This window comes from Tenebrio molitor, chromosome 2 (assembly GCF_963966145.1).
Source record: "Tenebrio molitor chromosome 2, icTenMoli1.1, whole genome shotgun sequence".
Classification (NCBI taxonomy): domain Eukaryota; kingdom Metazoa; phylum Arthropoda; class Insecta; order Coleoptera; family Tenebrionidae; genus Tenebrio; species Tenebrio molitor.
The window spans coordinates 18,260,403-18,284,839 of record NC_091047.1 but is presented as its reverse complement, the minus strand read 5'-3'; the positions used below and the strand labels follow the sequence as shown (position 1 = coordinate 18,284,839).

The 24,437-nt window shown below is 35.2% G+C and overlaps 4 protein-coding genes and 1 long non-coding RNA gene across 10 annotated transcripts; 2 read left to right on the top strand and 3 right to left on the bottom strand.

Moving 5' to 3' along the window:
* Positions 1–1,149: 1,149 nt before the first annotated feature.
* Positions 1,150–2,324, top strand: LOC138122873 (uncharacterized). Of its 5 annotated transcripts, none has more exons than XR_011156643.1 (5): positions 1,155–1,242; positions 1,288–1,521; positions 1,572–1,704; positions 1,857–1,978; positions 2,037–2,324. XR_011156643.1 is itself a non-coding variant. In XM_069037261.1 (4 exons), exons 1-4 carry the CDS (start codon positions 1,475–1,477, stop codon positions 2,257–2,259), a joined length of 471 nt encoding a protein of 156 aa, XP_068893362.1. In that variant the 5' UTR covers positions 1,301–1,474; the 3' UTR covers positions 2,260–2,324. The 5 variants fall into 5 exon arrangements, 1 of the variants encoding a protein (XP_068893362.1); XR_011156642.1 differs by having other exon boundaries at positions 1,157–1,242; positions 1,288–1,571; positions 1,626–1,704; XR_011156641.1 differs by having other exon boundaries at positions 1,161–1,242; positions 1,288–1,526; positions 1,626–1,704.
* Positions 2,269–4,083, bottom strand: Rpt2 (26S proteasome regulatory subunit Rpt2). The gene is made up of 6 exons (XM_069037260.1): positions 3,923–4,083; positions 3,231–3,864; positions 3,038–3,174; positions 2,779–2,976; positions 2,518–2,727; positions 2,269–2,460 (listed from the first exon to the last, which is right to left on the bottom strand). Exons 1-6 carry the CDS (start codon positions 3,923–3,925, stop codon positions 2,326–2,328), a joined length of 1,317 nt encoding a protein of 438 aa, XP_068893361.1. The 5' UTR covers positions 3,926–4,083; the 3' UTR covers positions 2,269–2,325.
* Positions 4,084–4,662: 579 nt separating this feature from the next.
* LOC138122871 (enolase-phosphatase E1-like) lies at positions 4,663–9,950 on the bottom strand. The gene is made up of 3 exons (XM_069037259.1): positions 9,777–9,950; positions 7,525–7,739; positions 4,663–7,463 (listed from the first exon to the last, which is right to left on the bottom strand). Exons 2-3 carry the CDS (start codon positions 7,724–7,726, stop codon positions 4,753–4,755), a joined length of 2,913 nt encoding a protein of 970 aa, XP_068893360.1. The 5' UTR covers positions 7,727–7,739; positions 9,777–9,950; the 3' UTR covers positions 4,663–4,752.
* Positions 9,951–16,004: 6,054 nt separating this feature from the next.
* On the top strand, positions 16,005–16,691 carry LOC138124273 (uncharacterized). The gene is made up of 3 exons (XR_011157089.1): positions 16,005–16,164; positions 16,304–16,420; positions 16,481–16,691. It is a non-coding gene; the product is annotated as an uncharacterized lncRNA (long non-coding RNA).
* A 24-nt stretch (positions 16,692–16,715) lies between these two features.
* On the bottom strand, positions 16,716–23,455 carry Alg12 (Alg12 alpha-1,6-mannosyltransferase). Of its 2 annotated transcripts, XM_069039258.1 has the most exons (9): positions 23,228–23,455; positions 23,027–23,172; positions 22,843–22,975; positions 22,619–22,792; positions 22,415–22,568; positions 22,208–22,352; positions 18,638–18,864; positions 18,342–18,587; positions 16,716–18,292 (listed from the first exon to the last, which is right to left on the bottom strand). In XM_069039258.1, the coding sequence occupies exons 2-9, from the start codon at positions 23,150–23,152 to the stop codon at positions 16,771–16,773; spliced, it is 2,727 nt and encodes a 908-aa protein (XP_068895359.1). In that variant the 5' UTR covers positions 23,153–23,172; positions 23,228–23,455; the 3' UTR covers positions 16,716–16,770. The 2 variants fall into 2 exon arrangements, with proteins under 2 accessions (XP_068895359.1, XP_068895358.1); XM_069039257.1 differs by having other exon boundaries at positions 23,027–23,454.
* Between the last annotated feature and the right edge of the window lie 982 nt (positions 23,456–24,437).

Here is a 24,437-nt window from a genome sequence, read left to right as displayed (position 1 = left end):
GCCGCTCGTCAGCTCGTTAGATGCCATGACAATGAAGTGACACTTTAGCATTATCAATGCAGCAGGATAATGTCATAATTTACGGACGTTTGAAGAAAAAATGTTTTTATCTTACAGATGGAGTTTTTGAGCTACCTTAGACCATTGTTTTCGGTGACAGAAGTCAAATTTTAATCACAAGTGAGATAAAGTACTCACTAGTGAGTTAATTTGACAGTTGCCATTTAACTTGACATAAATCACTCACAAGTGACTAAATTTGACAGCTGTCATTTTACTTGAATGAAACTGCATTTCTTGGATTTTTGCAATAGTTGCACCTGTAAGATAAAACGTCGTATATCACACGTGATCGAAATGCCATTATGAAACTCGTGAGAAGTGTCCCACTCGTGCGCAAGCGCACTCGACGGTCAAAATTCTCACTCTTGTATAGTGCTTGTAACTTCCTAAGGAATTCTGACTTAAACCCTAAATAAACCGAACAAAGACCCTACTTAAAGAAATTTATTGTCATATTGTGCCTGTCAATCACTAGAGGGTGTCCGACAAATATTTTGAGTACTACCCCAGGTAATTTTTTTCTCCGAGGCCGACTAGTGATTGACAGGTACAATATCACAATAAATTTCTTTAAGTAGGGTCTTTGTTCGGTTTATTTATGACTTAAGCCAAAATTCCTTAGGAAGATAAAAACACTATATAATGATGCATTTCTATCACTTATAATAACGGGTGTTTTTTTAAATTTGGCGTCGAAGTAGGCGTTGAAGTGTCGATTGTGAACGCACTATACAGGTTACGGATCACGGATCAGCTGTTTAAATCTTACGCTTTTACACGAGTGGTGCGATCTCAATCGACTCTCCAACGCCTACTTCGACGCCAAATTTAAAAAAACACCCTTTATAATATACTATTAATGTCGTCTTAAGTTAAAAAATCCGGTCAGTTCCAATTACGAAACAAAAAACACCAGTACTTTTCAATTGTTTCATTGCCAGCAGACTCAGTCATTGATCACGTTGTATTATTTGCCCATTTGCCCATTGTAGCTTGAGCTGTGAGGGATGCGCAAAGTTCAATAAAGAGGTCTGATAAAAAGGCCCTAGAAGTAGCAAAGAAATGCGACAAAATTAGTGTTAGACCACTGCGCATCCGACTCTCACAGCTCAAGCTACAATGGGGAAGCTGTATGTACTTAGCGCACGTAAAATTTGAAATATATCCTTCAAGCAGTAGGTAACAGTTTTACCCTGAAATTATGCTCTAATTAATGTATTCTAGTGCATTTTGTAGTGTTGGGTTTTGGGTTAATTTAATAAAATTTAAAATCTCCCAATCTTTCGCTGGACGAAGTTTAATCATTAATCAAATTTAAATCATAGCCGCCTTTATTGATGACATAGTGACTTCAGCGCTACCAATCATATTCTGGGAGGTTCTGGGCCAGCGCCAGCCAGATGTCGGTACCATGTGCTTGACTGCTTGCATTAAATCTCAAATCTACACTGAGTTGAGGTTAGGTATGTACATAATTATTAGCTATTTGTAAATGAAAAAAATTGTAGGTAATTTTTAAATCATATTACTTACATGCTCGTTCTACCCCTGAATTCTTTCAGTATGGCCAATCTAAATAATACAACAGAAATGACTGAAATTCAAAAAAATTGGGACAAAACTGAAAGATATGTTAAACAGGTAATTGCAGTGCTACAAATGTTGGGTGGAATAATACTTTCAAGACATTATTTTTTTAAATCTTTACGTTTGTGCTTTACATCATTTCCAAATATTTTTCCATTCAAAAATTTGTAACTGTTATCTGTGAGAATTAATTAAAAAACTTAAAGATTGGTTTGAGAGATGGGATAACAAATGGAAAAGAAGCAAATTTTCAAGAAAATTTTGATAAAGGGTTTTTAGAAGGTTTTTGTAGTGGTTATGCTATTGGACAATACAAAGGCGCCATTTTGTATGTATTTAGTACATAGAAGAAAACAGTTTTGTACAAAACTATTATAATATTTTAGTCTACAGAAACCAGCAAGTATTCCTGCTTCTGCAGCAGAACTTCTAAAACAACCAAAAGTGGCCTGGTGTCAAACATGCCAAAGTAAAGAAGCCCCAAACCAGAGCATATCTGAAGTTTCAGCATATCAGACTGCAGTTTCCAATAAAAATTTAGAACACTTGAACAGTGTATACTTTCAAAATTATGACTCAGATCTATTATTACCTTCTAGATTAAATTAATGAGTACAATTAAATTATTATTATTTTTATTTTCTGAAATAAAAGCGTACAAAACATTAAATTTATTCAGAGGTAAAGTCCTTCAGGAGTTCCTTCCTTCTTTCTATATAAAACACTTTCTTTAGATTTCTTAAAATCCTCATTCATAACTTTCATTCTTCTTTCTCGTAACGCCATTAATCCAGCTTCTGTGCAAATTGCCTGAAATTTAAATACATTAATGCTAGTCATCAAAAATATTAATTTTTAATAGATTACTTTAATATCAGCTCCAGAGAGGTCATCCTTTGCCATAATAAGTTCCTGCAAGTTAACGTCCTCAGCAAGAGTCATCCTTGACGTGTGGATGTTAAAAATCCTCTTCTTTGTTTTCTCATCGGGAAGTGGAAATTCAATTTTTCTATCGATACGTCCAGGACGAATAAGTGCGGGATCAAGAGTTTCAATCCGATTAGTAGCCATAATTACCTAAAATACACCATAAAATTACACCAAATAATTATAAGCAGTAATAATTACCTTAACGTCCCCCCTCGAGTCGAAACCATCCAGCTGATTTAGTAATTCCAACATAGTTCTTTGTATTTCACGCTCGCCACCAGAGTTTGAATCATATCGTTTGGTCCCAACAGCATCAATCTCATCAATAAAGACAATCGATGGGGCATGTTCTTCAGCAACCCTAAATAACTCCCTCACTAATTTAGGACCATCACCCTAAAATTTTAACACATTCAAAAGATGCATCAATGTTTTTTTTTTTATCTGAAAAATGTACCAAATACTTCTGAATAAGTTCTGATCCTACGACTCTCAAGAATGTGGCGGATGTTTGGTTGGCTACAGCTTTAGCCAACAAAGTTTTACCTGTTCCCGGTGGACCATATAAAATTACTCCTTTCGGGGGCTTAATACCTATAAATAAATTATTAGTGACTGAAATGTTCTGGAGAGAATATCAACTGTCTTACCCATTTCCTCGTAATATTCTGGATGAGTTAAGGGAAGTTCAACTGACTCTTTTATCTCCTGAATCTGAGTGTCGAGACCTCCAATATCTGCGTAAGTTTCTTGTGGAGCCTTTTCGAGCTTCATCACAGTCACCATCGGATCAGTGTCATCTCCAAGAACCCCCACAACAGCGTGAACTTTGTGATTGAGTAATACTGAACAGCCAGGCTCCAGCTGATCTTTGTCGACAAAAGATAAGATACTAACATAATGCTCACTACCAACCGACGTAGAAACAATTGCGTGGTTATCATCGATGATTTCCTCGAGATTCCCAACAGACATTGGTGTGCCCCTGAGATCATCAACTTTGGACCTCTCTTCTTCATTTTTCTCTTCCTGGGGTTTTAGCCGTTCTTGGTTGCGAATGAATTCTTCCTCCATCAACAAGTAATCTTTGATTCGTTCGAGTTTCAGCAATTTTAGACGGCATCTAGTGTGCGGAGTGACAACTGGTAGCTTTAGAGCCGTATCTGGACCCTTGGTGCGACGCTTCTTTTTGCCAACCCGGGTGGGAATTGGAGGTTCGTACTTTTTCTTTTTGTCTTTTTCTTCCTTCTTGTCACCGCCTCCGGGGCCCGACTGGCTCTGACCCTGTGCAAACAAATGTGAAAATTAATTAACCGAATTTGGTCATTTATAAATTTCTTACCATTTTCTTTTAGTCTTGAATGACTTTTCGTTTGAGAATTATTTACTTCTGATACTTTTGCTATCCTGCCCTCGAACTGATAAATGACAAATCACTCGTGAACCAAAAGGCTAAACTACACAGTCATTCTGTCAAAAATTCAGGCTCCAATTAGTAACTTCTCATTTACAAAGTTGGTAGTCGATCGAATTAAGTTATTTATTAAAAATAGGCAAATTAAATACATTAATTATGAAACATAGGCATCATATATTTATTTGAAATATGAATCTAAAGTACAGTTCATTAATATCTGTCCAATGGATAAAAAGGAAAATTGGCAGAGTTGAGAGTACATTCTAGTACTTTCTGTTTTATATGGTTGGCTACTTTGTTCGATTTTTTGCACCATCTATTCCCACCTCTCATAAGTTTAAGCAAAAGTTTTGAAAAAAATCTGTACGACAACTAATGTGGGAAATTTGAATTATACAGGGTTATTATTGTTGCCAGGAAGTGGGACACTAGACACCGATCAGTAAAAAAAATATTATAAAAATCACTGTCAAAAAAAAAACGAAAAAGCAATTTCGTTTTTTTTTTTTGTAAATACGTTATTATTGGTTCGATTCAATTTAAATAAATATAGTTTCCCATCGTGCGTTTGTTCAAGAATTTTGAAATTAAAATAGTACTCTACAAATGTCATATGATTCTTGAATTAGAAATTTTTCAAAGCCTAAAAAAGAAACACAAACAACTACTTATAATATAGATATTATTTACTTTATTACAAAAATTTAATGAACGCAGTTTCAACAGGAAAACGACAGCATTAACAAAAATACATATTAATACATTTTCTTCTTTAACATCTGCTTAGTATCAGTCCTTCGAATCCGAGAACTATCATAAAGCATGGCATTTTTAAAATCTTTCACGTGAAACTGAGTACTATTTGAATTTTTACTTTTTCCAGATTTACTTGTGTTGACCTTTACGCCATTATTTTGTGTAGGCTTTTTTACACCACCGTTGGTTTGTGTGGCCTTTTTAACAATGACATTAATTTGTGTGGGCTTTTTGACAGTATTATGCTGTGTGGATTTTTTAACACTTTTCCAGCTCCACTCCCTGTCAAATGTGGCATTTGTTTCTAAAAGTTTCATATTTCTACTACTCATTGCAATTTCCTCTACAATACCAATTTTTAAATTTTCGTAGGGCCGCTCTTTAGGTCGCAATTGTTGTTTCTTTCTTTTTTTACCAACAGACTCACTTCCATCCACATTGGAAAATTTCCTCTTTCTGGAATTATCAGAAGAAACATTATTTACTACCGGTTTTTCAACAGTCGATTTTAATCCGTCTTCTTCTAGACTTTGACCACTTGCAGATGCTGTACTTTTTTCTACAGTTAACTCTCTAAAATTTGTTTCTACCAGTTTTTTAACGGCCGGAATTATTTTTTTGCTCTTTTTTCTCCATTTCTTTTTCTTTTTTCCATTTTTAGGATAACAAATATTATTAAAACCGAGCGTTTCCTTTTTCTGTGCCTCAATGTCATCACATTTTTCCCGCACTTCAGGGGTCTGATCTACACTAACATTCAAATTTTGTTTATTAGTAGTTGTAGTGGAGGTGGGCTTTCCAACAAAATTTCGTGAGATTAATTCAGAACAGAATGTGTTTAACAAATTATTAATATCATCACTAAGACTTTTATTGCGAATATCCTGTACTCTGATGTTTTCAAGAATGATAATCTTTTCATTTAAATGTCGATCTTTCCAAGAATCGTCGCCTGTTGCAATACTGTTATCGACAATTTCAACAAATGGATTTTGTTCTGAATCTTCCGCATCCTTATAATTAACAGTTTCTTTATTTTCAACCTTATTATTGTCAACACGAGTTGATAATGACGAAACCTGTTCTACATTTCCAAACACAACATCTTCACTAGGAAGGATATTTTCTTGTTCAATTTTATTTTTCGGATCAACAAATGGAGAAGATATACACCCACGTTCTTCAACATTTCCATGAAATGTGTTGTTTTCCTCAGGTTTCTCATCCTCAAATGTGCCAGAAGACGCAGAAACACGATCAAAAGTCTCAACTTTTTCGTTGAATGTGTTGTCTTCTTCAGGCTTCTTATCACAGGGAACTAAAACGTCAAGATTTACCTTCTGATCACCTTCACCACGTGTTTGTACAGTGATAGTTTCCATTGTAATATCATCGTTATCCCCTTCAGTTTCATTTTTACTTCTTTCTTCACAATCCTGTTTTATTTGTTGTTCTTCAACATCAATAACGAGATCATGCCGATCTTCATCTTCATCACTCGAATCTTGAATCCTAATAATTCTAGATTTCTTTCGCTTCTTGGGTATTTTCTTCTTAGGCTTGCTTATACGAACTACTTCATCATCGCTGCCGCTACTCAATTTTATGATACGTCTTCGCTTATGGGAATCCTCCAGAGAAAGATCATATTCTTCGCCTGACAAAAGCTGACAATTTTCTTCATCATCTATGAACGAATTTTTGTCATATGATTCATCTGAACTGAATTCTGATTCGGTTGTATTGATTTCTTCGCCGATTTCCACAATGTCGTTACTTCCTTCTGAGGGTGTGTCCTCCTCACCTTCCTCCGCCATCGAATCGAGCAACGGATGACGCTTCTCTTCATCTTCTTCACTGCCAGAAGGAATGGATATTTCTGACAACAGCATATTAATTTTAAAATTTATGATATCCTTCTTCGAATTTAACTTTTCAACTCTCGGCGTTTCTTCTTTTTCTTGCTTCATCTCTTCTTCTTTTTTTGGTTTCATCTCTTCTTCTTTTTTTGGTTTCATCTCTTCTTTTTGTTCTTGTTTTATCTCTTCTTCTTTCTCTTGTTTTATCTCACTTTCGTCAATTTTTATTGTCCTGTCTATCGAATTTGAACACACATCTACTTCTTCATCACTATCTTGATTTGTGCCATTAACAATTGCATTTGTTTTATTAGTGCTAGTTTCCTTGACTTTTTGAGTCTCATCTGCAGAACTCTGCATTTTCAAATCACTAACAACTGTTACAGCTGTCTCTTTATCATTTTCACTAGATGAGCCAGTAGCATTACTAGTGACTTGACTTTTAGGTTGAATATTCTCTTTCTCCAGCAATGACAAACAATTCTTTACTATAAATTTTGCATCTCTGACAGTTTTTATTAACTCATTATCTAATAATGTCTCATTTTTATCTGTGCCATTCATGGCTTTGTCATCGGCATTAGAAGCCTCAGCAGACTCCTCTTCATCACCTTCTTCAATTGGTGTCAAACCATCATTATCCTTCAGACCAAGTGTTTCCTCTTCTTTGGTTGTTAATGTTTCCTCCTCTTTCAAAAGGTCACTCGCAGAACTTTTCATTGATCTTGTTATGCGTCTTCCAATTTCCTCATTTTCCTTGAACTTCACACTTTGTCTACAAGATGATTTCCGTTCTTCTTGTTCAATTTCCTTATCACTTACTGCGACATTTTTTTCCGAAATATTTGCAGCTATAATTTAAAAAAGTATTAATTAAAAATACTGAAAACACACATGTTTAGAAAAAAATACTTTTACTGCTTTGTGTAGATTCTTTTAAAATGTTCGATCCTTCAGCAGAAGAAGGCCGCCTACTTCTTGTTGCTCTCTGTGTTATGTTGGGTGGCTCTGCTGAAGAGCACCGTCTAGTTGAAACTCCTGGCGGACTAGAAGACGTCCTGTTTAACCGTGGAGAACGTCTAATTGACGAATCGCCAACATCTTTCTGTACCATTTCTTTCTTTTTTCTGTAAATGAAATGCTCTCTTAATTTCAATTAATCCACATTCGTTCCTGACATAATCAGTTAAATTTTCCAGAAAATGCGCATCCAATCAAATAGCCAGCAAATTCAATTATCTGTTTTAAATTATTCAGTTATACAAGTTTTTATATAAAATGAATTCAAACGTAGAAAAACCTACACAGGCGTACTTAAATTGTAAGATATGTGTAAGCTACTCTCGTGTCAAAAATGGATTACTCCCTAGAATTCGAACTTTTAGGGAAATAACGTTTTTCATGTTGTGTGTAACTAGAATTTTCAAAAGTTATTTTGAATGCCTAAGGTTGGTTACTTTGAATTGAGAGATTAAATCCAAATAAATATGCCGCCAATAACCAAAATTGATTGTGAAACGAAAAATCATCTATCACTTAGCGAGAAATTAGTCATTTGCAACAGTTACAATTAATTTGCTGTCTTACATTTTTGGTATATCTTTTGTTTGTCACCAGAAACCACATAGCCTCCAACCTAGCCAAATTTATGGCAACCTAGTAACGAATATCCCTAAATCCTAGGGAGTAATCCATTTTTGACACGAGTATATATAACATACGACTGTTAAAGTTAAAACCACAAGAACGATATGTTTCTCCACGATGTTGTAGTATTTTTTTTTAAATAACGGTTTATGCTTAAAAAATGTTAATGCCACATCTGAAATGTTCTCAACAACTGACCTGCGAGACAAATTTAGTTATGTTGTTAATTACTCCACCGTCAAAACGTCAGTTCTGGCAGTTCTGGTAATAGTTTTTTTTAAATTGTATTTATTTGTTCCGCACTTGTAAACGTCAGTTTTACAAGTCACTGTATTCGCCTTGAAAATGTCTCTTAACTGGCTAGTCTGTAAAATTTTTACTGGCTAACCAGTAAAATTTTACACCCGTGCTCATGTGTGTCGTGCGTTTCCACAACAATACGTGTAAAGCTCATACGATTTTTTTTCAAATATTGGAATTTTTAATAGTTTGTATAACTATTTACAAGTGTGGAACAAATAAAATATTCAACAATACACGCAAGGTAACGTGTTTTACTGGCTCCAGAAGGTGACTGGCTCGCCTTCGGCTCTCCACTCATATCCTTCTGTCGCCAGTAAAAACTCTTTTACCATGCTAGTAATGTTAAATACTATTGTCGCCTGAACCGAGTGTAACAAAGGAGTATTATGATAAGTTAATTTCCAGTTTGTGGTGCATGCTAGCAAAGGAAATATATACTGTTTCATCAGGGTATAGAATAGCATTTTCACGGAAATTCACTCATTCACTAGGTACGGTCTGTGGACAAATAAAACTGAGACACTTAAAATTTAATCTATGTAAATCAGACCATTGAATTGTCAATATATTTGTCAGTGTCTATATAATATGTCATACCAAAGTTAACCTATTTGTGATAAAGCCGTAATTAAACGATGCAAATTTGTAAATTTTGACTTATGTGATTGTCATTTTTGTCCCAGTTTTATTTGTCCATCGACTGTACATACAGCCCCCAGTGATTACTTTATTCCTAAGATTAAGAGCCTCTTCATGCCTTAGCTGTTAGAAGTAAATATGATACAAATGAAGGATTTTTTAAGGACATCAAAGCTCCTTAGCATTGTTACACCAAATGCTTAGTGTTTTAGGTGTCTGTACTATGAAATAAAATTATTAAACATTCCAAGTTTCCAGATTCTCTGTTTGGGAAAACACATTATGAACTACCTTCGTATATTGCATTATGAATATAAATATTAACCATTATCAAGAATTCCGTATTCATTAAATTAATTTATCAAATTAGCATTGTCATTTGAAGGAATTAAAAATGTATGAAAAATAGGTATTAGTATAAGAATTACCAAATCACATTTTTGCATTTAATGTGTTGTCTCTTAAAATATCAAATTGAATAGAGTTCATTTTTAAAGGGCAAAATAAAAATTTAGTTTTGAAAATATAAAAATAAAAAGATTTCTTTCTAGTTTTAGAGGATGCAAATCACTCACCTTAACTTTTCTTCTTAGATCTGTATGTAAAGTATGCTATGAAAATTCTATCAACCACGTGCACTAAGCGAAAATACGGTTACATTCTAGCAAAATTTTGAGGGCCAGTGAAAATTAGAGGTTATGTTCGCTTTATATTTCACATAACATGTGCATTGCGGGTTGCGGGATTGCGGATTAAGAATCGCTAACGCTGATTCGCTGATCGGTCACTTGGACAAATTCGTCCGTTTTCTACGGAACGCGCATGCGTTAATATCAGCTGACACTGTTCTGTGGCCAGTGTTGCCAGATTGGGGGATTTTCCCCTATTTTTGGGGGATAATTTTCTCGTTGGGGGTTAAAACAGGGGGAACAATTTTTTGGGGTATTTCTTGGAGGATTTTTTTTACATGCGGGGATAAAATGGGGGACAGTGGAAAGCTATGTAGTTATTTGCAGGTTTTTTCAATTTTTAATTATAATCTGTACATCGTTGCCAATCATCCCTATTGCGCGCCTTTTCTAACACGTTAGGTTGAGTGCGATTCTATCTCTGTCATCGCTCCGACTAAAGATAAGCCGAAATGAACACATTGTCAACGTACGAACGTGTAATTTGCACCATTATTTTTAGAAAAAATCAATCAATCCAACTTGATAACTTGCAAAATGACCCAGTAAGGGAAGAATATCTATTCATCCAGAAATTCAAAAATAAAAGAAATCATGAATAAATTATACAGTTGCGGTCAATAAAAAACCGTACACTTTTTTTACATCGTATAATTTGGGCTTTTTTTGACATTGTCATTTATGCCAAACGTCTATAAATAGGTTAGATGGTAAATGTTAGTTGATATACGAATGACACTAATGATTAATGATGACATTAGTTGACAAATTAGAGCCTCATTTAAGCAGCTAAATATTTGGGGAATTTTGAGCAAGAGTTGTACTATTTTTTATTGTCCGCAACTGTATCGGAATGAGAAAAAGTTCGTACTATTGCGGCCAAAAAATTTCGTCCGTCACTTTCAAGGTCCTGACATAAAGTGTAAACTACCCTTAAGCACCAATAACCTCGCTTTTTTATCGTTATTGTCATTTTGACAATCTGTCATTCAGTCCATCAGTTCAAATTTTGTGAATACAAAGGACAAGTTCTACTCTTACACAATTACCACACGACCGCTAGTGACACTAGACTAGAGGCAGACTTGCGGCTATTTTTGGATTAAAGCACCAAACAGAGAACCGTGGAAATTATACGAGTATGCCGTAGTTTTAAAAAAATCAAACGAAAAACATTAAGGCAAAGACAAGGAAATGAAACATTTATTTTTGTTTAAGTACTTAGCTAAATCAAAAGATAAAAAGAATGAAGTATAAAATCAATACTTGGTCATCGCTCCATTGGCATCAATAACTCGCCTTACACGACGCGACATGGAGAGGCATAAATCTCTGTGATAATTCCTAGGTAATGATTGCCATGCATTAGTAATCGCAGTCAAAAGTTCTGCCCTATTCCGAATCACTTGTCGTTGTTGCAAATTACGAACCAAAAGCCCTACATGTTTTCTTTAGGGTTCAAATCAGGACTGCGACTCGGCCAATCAAGAACGTTTATGCTATTATTCCTGAACCATTCTGCTACCCTATGTCCTGTATGCACTGAACAATTGTCTTGTTGAAATATGAAGTTAAAATTCGGAAAAATTCTTGAAACTGAGGGCATCATCACGTCTTCAAGAATCCTAACATAAACACATCACTGTTGAGCTGATCTTCTAGATGCAACATTATCCCGGGGCTATCTACTGAAATCCATGCCCATATGTTTGTCGAAAATCGACCGCTCCTTTCCGTTGTATTTGCTTGTATTTACCGCTTCAACAGCCGTCATAAAAGGGCTATTGCATATTATCTTCTTCTGCAGTAGATGTGCTAGGTCTCCCTGAGCCTTGGCGTCTTTCAATAGTTTCATTTTGCCTCCATTTCTGAAGAATGGAAGAATGTACTTTTAGGTATACGAAGGTCCACCGAAATCTCAGCTTGGGACATTCCTCTTTGTGCAAGAGTTACTATTTTAATTTTATTAAAATTCGATACCGATGCCATTTTGCTTGACTTTCTAAAATGACAAGTAAAAACATCAATCATAATGACAATAAGGAATGGACTACACCGATTTTTTTGAAATGACGGAAAAATGACGGACGAAATTTTTTGGCCGCCATAGTACGCTAATAATTTATTTTTTATATTCCACGAATCTCACATTTCTGTACGATTGATATTGCAAGTTCCAGTTCCAGGAAATCTTTCGCGCGCTTTAGACTGGTTGAAATAAAATAATTAATTAATTAAATAAAACAGTCGTTTGGTGTCATTTCCACTGCATTGGTTGATAATTAAATTAAATGTCTAAATCTGTGCAACAACATTGTTTTAAGAAAATAAACCAACAATTTTGTTTTCTGTTTAAAATTTGTTTTATTTCGACTTGGGGTATTTTTTTAAAATCTTGCGGATTTAGGGTATTTCGACATTTTCTTTGGGGGAAACAAAGTCGAACATCTGGCAACACTGTCTGTGGCTGACACCTTAGTGGCAATCTGGCAATACCAATAATGGGAATGCCATTACAAGACAAAATATTCAGAAAATTTGTCGATTTTAATAAATTAAGAAACACAAAATACCTTTTTCCCAAAAGTTTCATGAACAATAACAATAAATGACGTAACTGTTTTATCAAAGTTGGCGCTATTGTCATGCGTCAAATATTTGGAAAATATACAGAGTAATTTAATGTGACTGCAAAGGGCACTATAGTCCGTTTTTTTTGACCCGTATATTTATTGATTATTTTATTATATTGGGTGATTCAAAATGATTGTGGAAACATATGGCAACTATGACATATAATTTTGTCAAAAATAAATTACTCCCTATGATTTAGGGATATTCGTTGCCATAAATTTGGTTAGGTTGGAGCCTATGTGGTTTCTGGTGACAAACAAAAATGTAAGGCAGCGAATTCCTTGTAACAGTTGCATATGGCTTCAGGCTTCAAGCCCAAGCCACTTTCTCGTAACTCGTGACGTAAAATCAACCCAGAAATTTTGAGTGTTCGAATAGAACCCAAGGTTTATAAGCTCCGTGGAGTTTATTGGGTGGCTTTTTGGGCTTATTTCTAGCGAGGGAACACCTAATGCGCGATCGAAAGACTCTGTTGTAAAAGTTTAGTGCATTGTGACGTCACTAGTAACTTTTGCGGGGGGAAAAAAATTAAACTATTGTTTTAAATGGCAACGAGGCAACCTACTATACAAATTAGTCAGTTCTACCAACCTTGGGTAACTTTTCTTTGGGTAACTTGAAAAAAACATTTCGCATTTCGCTAACGGGAGCGGTCGTATAGAGACAAAGTCTCGTTATAATCAAGGAGGTCGTGCCCTTCGATCATATATACTAAACTCGGTACAGGTTGCAAAGACACACTTGTCATTTGCAACAGCACTTTTATGGCATTAGTCATTTGAAATTACTTTAAAACTGTACTTATTTGGAAAATATTCAACCCAAACTATGATTTTCTGGTCCCTTTGTGCCTTTATTTGGTTCAGAAATATGAAAAAAATGCTGTTGCAAATGACAAGTGTGTCTTTGCAACCTGTACCGAGTTTCGTATATGATTGAAGGTCGTGCCTCATAACATGAGTGTGACTAGTATCGCCGATAGTTGGCGCTACTGGCGATAGTGGAAATCTGTCTACTACTTAAAGTCTGTGTTCTGTGTCTGCTAATTTGTCTAAAGGCGAATTTACACGTGTCAAGTAGCTAAAGCAAGTTACTAAATCAAGTAACTAAATTTAGTTACTTGTATGGTGTAAACCACTTGATTTAGTACTTGCGCAAGTACTTGATTTAGCAAACTGTTTAGTCAAGTGGATAGAAACGATTTCTATTAACTTGAGCAAGTAGCCTCCCCCACCACCGTGTTCGACCACCGGAAAGGCCGAATGGACACCTCCACATCTAGACAGATAGTTTAGTCAAGTTCAATGTGATTTCCAATTTTATTCTGACCGGAAGAGCCAATCTCATTACAGTATCGTTTCTTTTTATTTGAGGCGCAATTTGAGCCACAACGTCTCAAACTCTTCTTTTGTCATTCGTATCCAGTTTCTGTATTCCTCTAAATCTTCCTCTGCCAGCTCTCTTAATAATGTAGAGGAAGCACCATATGTTTCTCTCCGACGCAACCATTTTCGTACCCAGCAACGCTTGTTTTTGTTGATTTCGTCAGATATTATTTTTGACAATTCACCACATATATCCACTATACAATTCTGCACTGCTGCCCGGACAACTTTTCTTGCGTCCATGTTTAAATGAACACTATCTCACAACCAAAATATGAAGAATACTACGTGTAGACGCTCACTAAACACAAACGGACTAACGACGTGTAGACGCTCACTAAATACAAACGACTAAATTTTAGTTACTTGATTTAGTAACTTGCTTTAGCTACTTGACACGTGTAAATTCGCCTTAACGTTGCGAGGATGGCCCTAGATAAAGAAGAAGGATGGCGGCACATCCAAAATTTGTGTAGGTTTTCAACGCCAACTGCGATGGGACAATCATTTATAATGACCCTGTATTTTTTGGAAAACTTTTTTTTATACTATTGGGGACACGGAAAACTGGGCAGATGTGTGATTCAGTTGTCAAAATTTCCAAACCATACCTTAGCTACTCATAACCAAGTTGACAGTTTTTTTGAAAATATCAATCATAATGACGGTAAAGGTGCACTTTTTGAAATGACAATAACAGACTGCCCAGGATTCCATGTCCCTCATTGTACAACTGACATTAAAAGTGACGTTTTTAGTGGAAGCTAATTTGATTAAAAATTGCTCTTTATAATTTACGGTGTTAAAAGTATTTTTCTATTATTGATTCAAAAAATTGAAATTCACGCATAGTTATCGGTGCCTGAAGTGGGTCATTTTCTAACGTGTATTTCTTTTTGCATTGTTAGTAAGATCGAAACCATAGAAACCATACAAAACAGTGTGTGAAATGCGATTTCACGCACACGACTATTTCGGTGTTTCACTTCACGCACTGTATTTTATTAGTTACCTAGCAACATGGTCACTGCATTGAAACTTCAGAGTTCCTTCAAAAATTTTAATTTTTAATTTCAATTTTTTGAATCAATTATAGAAAAAATATTGTTTATATTTCGTGCGTGAAGATGTTTTTGTGCATTCAAAGGCTTATACTGCCTCGACCTTCGTCTCGGCGTAAAAGACCTTTTCATGCACAAAAAACACTCTCTTCACGCACTTAATATAAAAATAACTATTTTAACACTAGTAAAAAAAAACTTATATTTTTTATTTATTTATAAATGTTAAAGTGGCTCTATTTGGCGCTTTTTCAATATCTGCGGGAAATCTGTCGTCGATATCGGCATCGTTAACGTCGTTTTCTTTGCATTCCATGTTTACAAATGAAATAATGTGGAATTGAAAGTGTTTTACAAAACGTAATGAAAACTTTTTTGACGTTTCTAATAAACAAATGTCAATACAAGACTATTTACCTGATTTTTGCCGCAGAAATTAAAATAAACATCAAAAATACGACTGCGTTTTTTAATGCAATTCAAACCAGTTGTATAAAAAATAGATGTATGATGGACGTGTTAAAAGTGATTTTACTTTGTTCGTGGGGTTGGTCAACTCGCTGCGCTCGTTTCCCAATCGACCCCACTTACAAAATAAAATCTCACTTTTAACACTTACATCATAAATAACTATTATTCTAATAGTGATTTGATAAATGTCACAACTTGTCAAAACGAAACGTCAAGCTAATTTTAAAGATTTTAAGCGATTTGGAGCCTTCATGGGGCTCGTCGAACAAAAAAACGTTGTATTCAACTCGTTCGTGTATAAATTGGGCCTTTTTTCTCACAAGTGGGCTCACGAGTGCCCAGGTTCGTGTGTAAATTGTGCCTTTTTGGGCACTCTGAGCCTTTAAAACGCTCGTTTCACTCGCGTTTAAAAATGACCCACTTATGTGAAAAAAGGCCCAATTTACACACGAACTCATTAAATAAACTACTATTTTAAATCGGTTGATCCTTCAAAACTACCAAATTAACTTTTTTGTTCCCTAGGATGAACATTTTTATTTTACTGTGTAGTTACGGACTTGCGCAGAGACAATGAATGCTTAATATTTGACGTATTTGACCCATCGATCTCACCTTACGTTGGTGCGTGCCGTATTGCATAGTTTAAATATATGTCGCCATTTTTAATATAAGCTAAAAGCTACACATTTCGAAAAACACCTCAAAATGAATAATTCCAGAGTAAGTTGAACATTTCTCTTGTTCAATTTCAGTTTAATTACACTGCTAATTAATAGAAGTCCACGATTTTCGATGCAAACTTTATTTTCTAATATTTTTTTAATGTTTATGTAATCACTAATCAGTATAATTTTGTCAGAAAACGCTAGTTTTGGCACAAGTATTATGCAGAGAGTTCAGTAAGACAAGCGTCAAAAATTCGGAAACGGTGACGGCCAAGTTTCAGAAATTAAAGGAGTCCCAGAAAAGATTTGAGGTACAGTGCAGCTGCTTCGATTAAAAATACTTGTCAGTCAGTATATTTTCTTAATTTTAGATTGGAGATCACACGCCAGTACACCTGAAAGGTGGACTCTTCGATAGACTATTTTACCAAGCTACAGCTGTGGTAACACTGGTTGGAGTTGGTTTGTCCCTTGAAACCTTCTACAAGCTGACATTCAAATAATCAAATTAATTCTTAAGTAGTCAATGTATATTACATGTAACTATGCTATTATTTTAACAATAAATATGTGTTAATTAAATTTGCACCTTTTAATAAAACAGAGTAACAAGAAAACGTTTATTTACAATTCATAACATGATATGATTGTACAGAACACATCAAAATTCTTCACTATCTTCTGACAGTTCCATGGTATCCACAATTTCATCAATTATTGTCATAATATCTGCAATTTTCTTGCTGGCTTCTACAAATCTTTCAGACATTTGGGACAATTTTTCTCGTTCTTCTGCATCATCCGTCTTTACTTCCAAACTTTCTTCTGCAGTTTTATGTGCATCTTGAACAAATTCCTCGTTTTCACGGGTCTCTTCTTTGACGGACGGTTCATAAAAATCAATGGCATTTTTTTCGTCTACTGTTGTTTGGCCGACCTTGTTTTCATCTACCAGTTTCTGGTGACTTTGTTTTTGTGTATCTGGTAATTTTGGGACGGGTTTTGGTTTGATCCACCTCGCCGTGTCTTCAAAGGGTTGTCTTTTCTTCTTCTCTTCAAAAATCTGCTTTCTCGTTTGAAAATCGGCTTTCCTTTGTGCTTTCAATTTAGACTCGGGTTTATTATTTACGTTAATGAATTCATTAGTGATTGTGTCGTGCAGCTTCTCCATAATCAAATTCTTGTTGATAATATTCGGACTGTTTTCAATGATGTCAAAAATTTGCTTCTGAATTTTCTTCAGTTCCTCTTCAACTTGCTTCGTTTTTTCGTCTTCTATTATTTTCTTTATGGTGTCCTTTGTGTGAGAACTCTTTTGTTCAGTTGCAAGATCATCATCACTTTTCCTTCGATACCTTTGAATTAATTTTTTGATGTTCTTCTTAACAGTTTGCCTTTCTTCACTATTATTCTTTGTACCCTCATTTGTTATTTCTGACACTTCACTTTTATCGACAATCTTTTCATATTCAGGAATCTTCATTTCAGACTTTTTTAAAGGTTTTTTTGGAACATCTGCTTTAAGAATCGGTACCCGAACAGATTCTTTTCTCGTGGTACGTTTCACTTTCTTCAACACATCTATTTCTTGATTTTCTGATTTAACTTCGTAATTTTTTCTAGAAACATCCCTTCTATGCTCATTTTCTTCACGACTTTTAATTTCCTGTTCTTGACTCCTCCCTTCTTCCTTTGGTTCTTCTTCATGCTTTAACACAGGAGAAACACTTGCTTCATCTTCCTCCAATTGTCGTCCTGCATTTTGAGGATTACTAAATTTTGCTTCGTCTGCCACAACAGTTTCTTTATAATCACTTTCTTTACTTTCACCAATAGTAGGTACGTTAGTGACGTTTTCTTCTTCCGATTCTTCGTGCGACTCTTCTTCATCCTCTACATCATCAGTCAAAACGGTTTTACTATAATCCTTCATTTGTAAAAATTCCTCGAAATTGTCTCTGCGCCTCAAAATAAAAAGTACAGGTTTCGTTCTGATTTTGATTGGAGGAATCGTAAAATAATTAAAAGATATCTGATGAAACGCCTCAACAGTGTCAATAACATCGTGAGTTGAAGCGTACGGTTTTAGATTTGGCGAAAATTTGCTTTTGGCTTCTGCGATTAAATGAGTGTACTCGAACATTTCCGGACTGCCTGGCAATAAATTTTCAACTTTGCTGTACCTGCAGAAGTCACTTTAAGCAATACGTTGAGTTAGCAACTGAGACTTACGTCCAATTTGAATTAATTTGTGTAAAGCGAGAAACACCGGTCTGCGCCGCCAAATTCGTTATGTGAACACTCACGTTGTGGTCGTCTTTGGCGAGTCGGTGCAAGTGTGAAATTGCTGTTCCTCCGGGATAATTTGTTCCAGATATACTTAACAGGAACAACGTGAACAGTACATTCACTACTAAATGGCCACAAACTCCCAACGAAAGCAAGTGATGTATTGGGGACTTGTTTCTATTTTCCCAACTAAAATGATCACATTACTGCAATGTAGAGCTCTTTAATTTGACACTCACATTCTGTGGCAGGCAGTGGCAGCAGATGCATTTAGAAATGGAAATACGTATATGATAAACCGGAGTTCTTTATGAGGTAGGTATGAATACAATAAGACGAAGACGACTGCTGGAATAAATAATTTTCTTACTCGCCCGTCCAGGTATAGACCCAAAGGAATTAAAAACACAGACGCTGCCATTCCTCTTGGAATGGCAGAGTAAAAATACCACAAAAATGGTGAAGTCTAAAAATTGTCAAGGAATTCTACCTACTAAGAGTCATGTCAAATGCTGATTTAAACAGCTACATGAACTTCTTAAATAAATACAACACTAATTGTAACTTTAATGATCCAACTTTATTAGTTTGGGTAACCTGATTACTTACCATATGTCTCAGCTAAAAAGGCGACTTTCTGAACAGAAAAGATCCAAATTTAAGTCTAAATATCGTTTCAGCTTATGTTTGTATAATTATCTTATGTAATCCTGTTTCTTTAGTTTTTATGCACTGGAGTCTGAATTGCTTCAAAAACCAATCTGTTGGTATATAGTACATATACCGAGCGATCATTTAAAAAATAAATCGAGGTAACAAAATAGGTAACACGCCGACTCGATTTATTTTTTAATGGATCGCACCGTACTTTGTGTATAATTTGAAAGTTGTTATATCTACCCCCACATAATATACCTAATAACATAATATATACCTAATAACTTTTTTGAGGCATTTTTTAATTATTCTTTCATTCATCCACCTTATAAATTGGAGGTCTTTGCTGATCCATCCACTCTTTGGCGTAAGATTTCGAAAATTGTGAAAGTTGAGTTTGGGGGAAAATGTAATCGAGGTTAAACGCTATCAAATATTGGACACTTCAAATAAAATCTTATACAAGCATGAAATTACGATTTGTTTTTTATATACAGGTGAGTCGGGAGGAACGGTCGAAACTTCATGAGTGTATTCACACCTGAAAATAATGTAAAGCTAGTTTGACACGATGCTAAATTTTGTAGAAAATTTATTAGAAAATGAGAGCGACCCTCGATCAGAACCAATGAACGATCAGGATCAGTCTGTCTTTGTCATTCCTGATCGTTCATTGGTCCTGATCGAGGGTCTCTCTCATTTTCTAACAAATTTTCATATATAATATACCAAGGGACAGATATATTGCCGGAAATTTTTTCGAGCAGTCCTCACACATGAGTGTTTGTAGCAAGAAAATTACACGAGGGCGCCAGCCCGAGGGTAATTTTGAGCGACAAACACGAGTGTTGGACTGCAAGAAAAAATTTCTGGCGATATATACAGAGCGCCCAGAAATGTGGTAGCAAGTTTTTCGATTGGTCCCGCAAGATGACACTTTTTTACAGAGACCTTTTTTATGCATGGCAACGCCGCTATCTAAATTGAGATAAATAAATGTCAAGAATTGTCAAACGTAAAACATTCAAATTTAAATTTTATTGAAAATGTTCTAATTGACCATCATTATGCTCAATGTATAACTGAACCCTTCGAGCAACATCTCGACAAATTTTAGTGCACAAATCGGGGGTAAAAATTGTTCGGAAAACCTCCTTAACATATTCTTTTGAAAAAATTCCAAAATTGAATGTTGCAAGATTGAACAAATTTGGCTTTTCAAAAGTGCCATCTTGTGACATTTTGTGTAAAAGTTGCTACCACATTTCTGGGCGCACTGTATCTGTCCCGAGGTATATTCGGAAGAGAATCGCCCTCAAATGTCACATGATTTATATTGACAAATCACAACTCGAATTGTTTGAATAGCAACCAATCACAATTTAATTAAGCGATATAATTGCCCTAGGGAAAAATTTTTTCGGGCGATTCTCTTCCGAATATACCTCGGGACAGATATATATCGCCGGAAATTTTTTCTTGCAGTCCAACACTCGTGTTTGTCGTTCAAAATTACCCTCGGGCTGAAGCCCTCGTGTAATTTTCTTGCGGCAAACACTCGTCTGTCAGGACTGCTCGAAAAAATTTCCGGCAATATATCTGTCCCTTGGTATATTATATATGAGAATCACCCGAAATTTTTTTTCCCTAGGTCAATTATATCGGAAACAATTCGGAGTTGTGATTTGTCAATATAAATCATGTGACATTTGAGGGCGATTCTCTACAAAATTTAGCATCGTGTCAAACTAGCTTTAAATAAACTCATATGTTCTTATCCGATTTTCATTTGTTTTCAAGTTATAGCGTAATAAGAAATAAACAAAACTGCAAACATTAACATTGTCTTAATAAGCACGTTCTTTTATTAAATGTTAAAAAATACCGTCATTGACCTCTAAACACTTTCTGCTTCGCCAACGAAGGGCGCTTGGTGCTCTACTAATTGCTTGATGCTTTTCTTGGCTGCAGTATTTCTAATACGTCGAATTAGTGCTTCCCGAGTGTTCACTTATACTTTGTACACTTCATTTTTCAACCAGCCAAATGCTTTTTAGCCTCAAACATGGCATACTCTGATTACAAAATGTTTTCAATGTGAAAACAAGCGAAAATTTGGATACAAGTAGAACGCTAGATAATAGTTACCTATTTATTCTATAAGTGTTCTAGATAGCATTTTATCCACGCAAGAATGTTTAAACGCGAGTGCGAACGCTCGAGCGTTTAATATTCTTAAGGGCCGGTTTCACGTGGGTTAAATTTAACTACACATTAAAATAGACGAAAACATTGTTGCAACAATAAGTAACTAAAGTAACGAAGCATTTTAACCTACAGTTAACGTTAACTGGCATTGGTGAAATCGGCCCTACGTGGATAAATTGCGACTAAAACACGAATGTAATATAACGGTTTATCCACAATCACAAGCCCAAATTATTATTTAAAATATCACAAAGAATGTCCCTTCTAAAACTCGGTGAAACTCAGAACGCGAGGTGCTGGTTGCTAAGGTTATTTGTTGTTTATTTTTTCGTAGTAGTTTATTTCACTAGTGGATAAGATGCTAGTTAATACGGTTCATAAGAGTGGATAAAAGTCGTTTTAAAATGTAATTGTGGATACAATTTTTAATTACGCTATAACTTGAAAACAAATGAAAATCGGATAAGAACATATGAGTTTATTTTCACGTGTGAATACACTCATGGAGTTTCGTCCGTTCCTCCCGACTCATCCTGTAAAACGTATGCTATCGACTAGCAAAAAAACTGGTACATGGTGTTGCTTGGAAGTGTCTATAGTAACATACTGGACCAGTTTTTTTGCTATCCGATTGTACCTTATTAAAGCATGTAAATGTGACTGAAAACGTACAAAAATTTACAAATTTAAATCAAAGCTACCAACCAAATAAAACAGGAGTTACTGAAAGGTAACACTGTAATCTTAAACCCTAGTTAGGGCCGGTTGCACCAACTTAACTGCAGGTTAAAATGCTTCATTACTTTAGTTACCTAACAATGTTTTCAAATATTTTACTCTGTAGTTAAATTTAACTCACGTTGGTGCAACCATATAATGTTGAATTTTGTATGATCTGCAGATAGATTTAAATACAATGTAGCAATTTGTTTTGTAAAGGATACACCATAATCTGAACTTCTATTGAGAACTGTGTTAAACCAAAGTACTTCTCCTTCTGGCCACAAAGGTCTATTCCAAAAAATGGAATCAACAACTACAGAAAGCAACAAAAATCCAATACCGACTGGTATGGCTAGTTGGAAGAACCTTAAAGGGTACACAGAATCAGTTTATAATTAAACTGTAAATATATTATTTTACTGACCTACCGTTTAATAGTTATTCGTTTGTACATTAAATCATACAACAAGAGCAGTCCCAAAAAGAGGGCCAATTCAGCCCTAAAAATAATTACTGCTGCCCCAGAAAACAAGATAAACTGCTTACTTTCATTTTTGAGCCAACTATTCAAAGCAAGCAATACTACAAGAAAAAAATGTATAAACCTTTTAAAGAATATGTTAAAGGCTTACCAAGTGGTAATGCAAAAATATTTGGCAACGGTCGACTTAAATAAAACATGAAATGACTCTGAGTAACAGTTATGGCCATAAACCATTGCAACCAACTCGGCCCGAAAGTTTTTGATAAAGTCTGTGACAACATGTGAAATGTAGTTATGACGCATCCCCCCAGTGCGAAACGAACTGTAAGTAGTCTAAATTAAATGCAACAAGGGGAGATCCATTTGTTTTACCTAAGTATTGGGCCCAAAATTTGCTTATGTCAAATACTTCTAATAAAAACACAATTGGGGAAACTAATATTGAAATAAATAGGGGTCCTATGAATGTTCGCGGGACAACTCCGGGAAATTCAAGGTGATCGTACTAAAAAAATTGCACTATAGTTAGTTGATGCATAAAATAGGTGAGAATTACCTGGGTCAGATTCCATTTGTGATATAAAATATCGTGCATGGCCTGTAAATTAAAGCTTTCTTCCACTTTGGTAAATGGGCAGTAGACCAGATGGGCTGCGGCTATTATCATCATTATTTGCGACATTTTTTAATGCACTATTGTATCTACATGGTTTAAAATTGGTTGAATTTTGTACGAAAATAGAACCACCTAACCTACAATTTTGGATTCCGGCTACACTACAGAGTAGGCTACAGAGTGCGAGCGAAACAGCAAAGTGGACTTCTCATTTTGATAATTACAACTCGGTAGAAGCTGGAGCTGACGCAAATAATCTAAATCCAATTATTGTCGATGAGTAATTTTAAAACATTATTTCGTGTTTACTTCAACTGACATTGATTCTCGCGGATTTATCTGTTATTATAAGAATTGTGATTTTTTAAATGCGGAATGCAGTGCTATTATCGGCTAATGAAACCTAATTCATCATCCTTGAGTTCAGGGCATTTTTTATTTTTAACTGACCAAATGAAATTAACTGAGAGACTTTTAAACAACATTTCGATGTGTCGCAACAGATCCTAATAACGTTCAGTCGTTCACAAGGAAAATTGATATCTTTATTTATCTGAATCCGTAATATGTAGTTATTTATTGTATAGGTGTTTTAGATAGTATTTTATCCATTAAACGCGAGTACGAACACACGAGTGGATAAAATGCGACTAAAACACGAATGCAATATAACGTTTTATGCATGACCGGTACCTATATGATGAACAACTTAATTGTATGGAGTAAACTGGGTCTTTTTTCCCCTTGGGTAAAAAACCATAGCCAATTCAACCTTTTATGATGCATATTTATTTCGAATTATTTTTCTTTTTTCACTCGAGGTGCAGTTTGTAGCCCGAAGGCAAAGCCCGAGGGCCCTACAAAGCACTGACGGTAACAATCATGCACTGCCGAGGTACTGTTATTTGCACGATCCAAAAATTTTAATTAAAAAAAGCCGAAAGGTTAAATAGTACCTATATTATACACCAAGGTGGAGAAATTCAAAATTATAGCCAGAGCGCCGAGATTAGATCCCGAGGCTCGCCGAGATTAGATCCCGAGGCTCGCCGAGGGATGTAAGGCGCGAAGGCTATACGGGACTTCTCTACCGTGGTCTATATACTCTTTTTTTCACTACTAGATACGTTAAAACCCTTTCTGATAATACATAATTATTAATAAAATAATTTTGTCGGATGCGACAGATTCGAGTTGTCTATTTCTAAACGATTGCTATGAAAATTGTCTACCTTAACCAATGAAATGAACGACAATCTTTCCTTGCTAGGTGACGGTTGTTCATTATTAACCCTGGTTTAATAATGAAAAATTATTAACCGTGGGAGAGAAATTCTACTTCTGGGCTCGG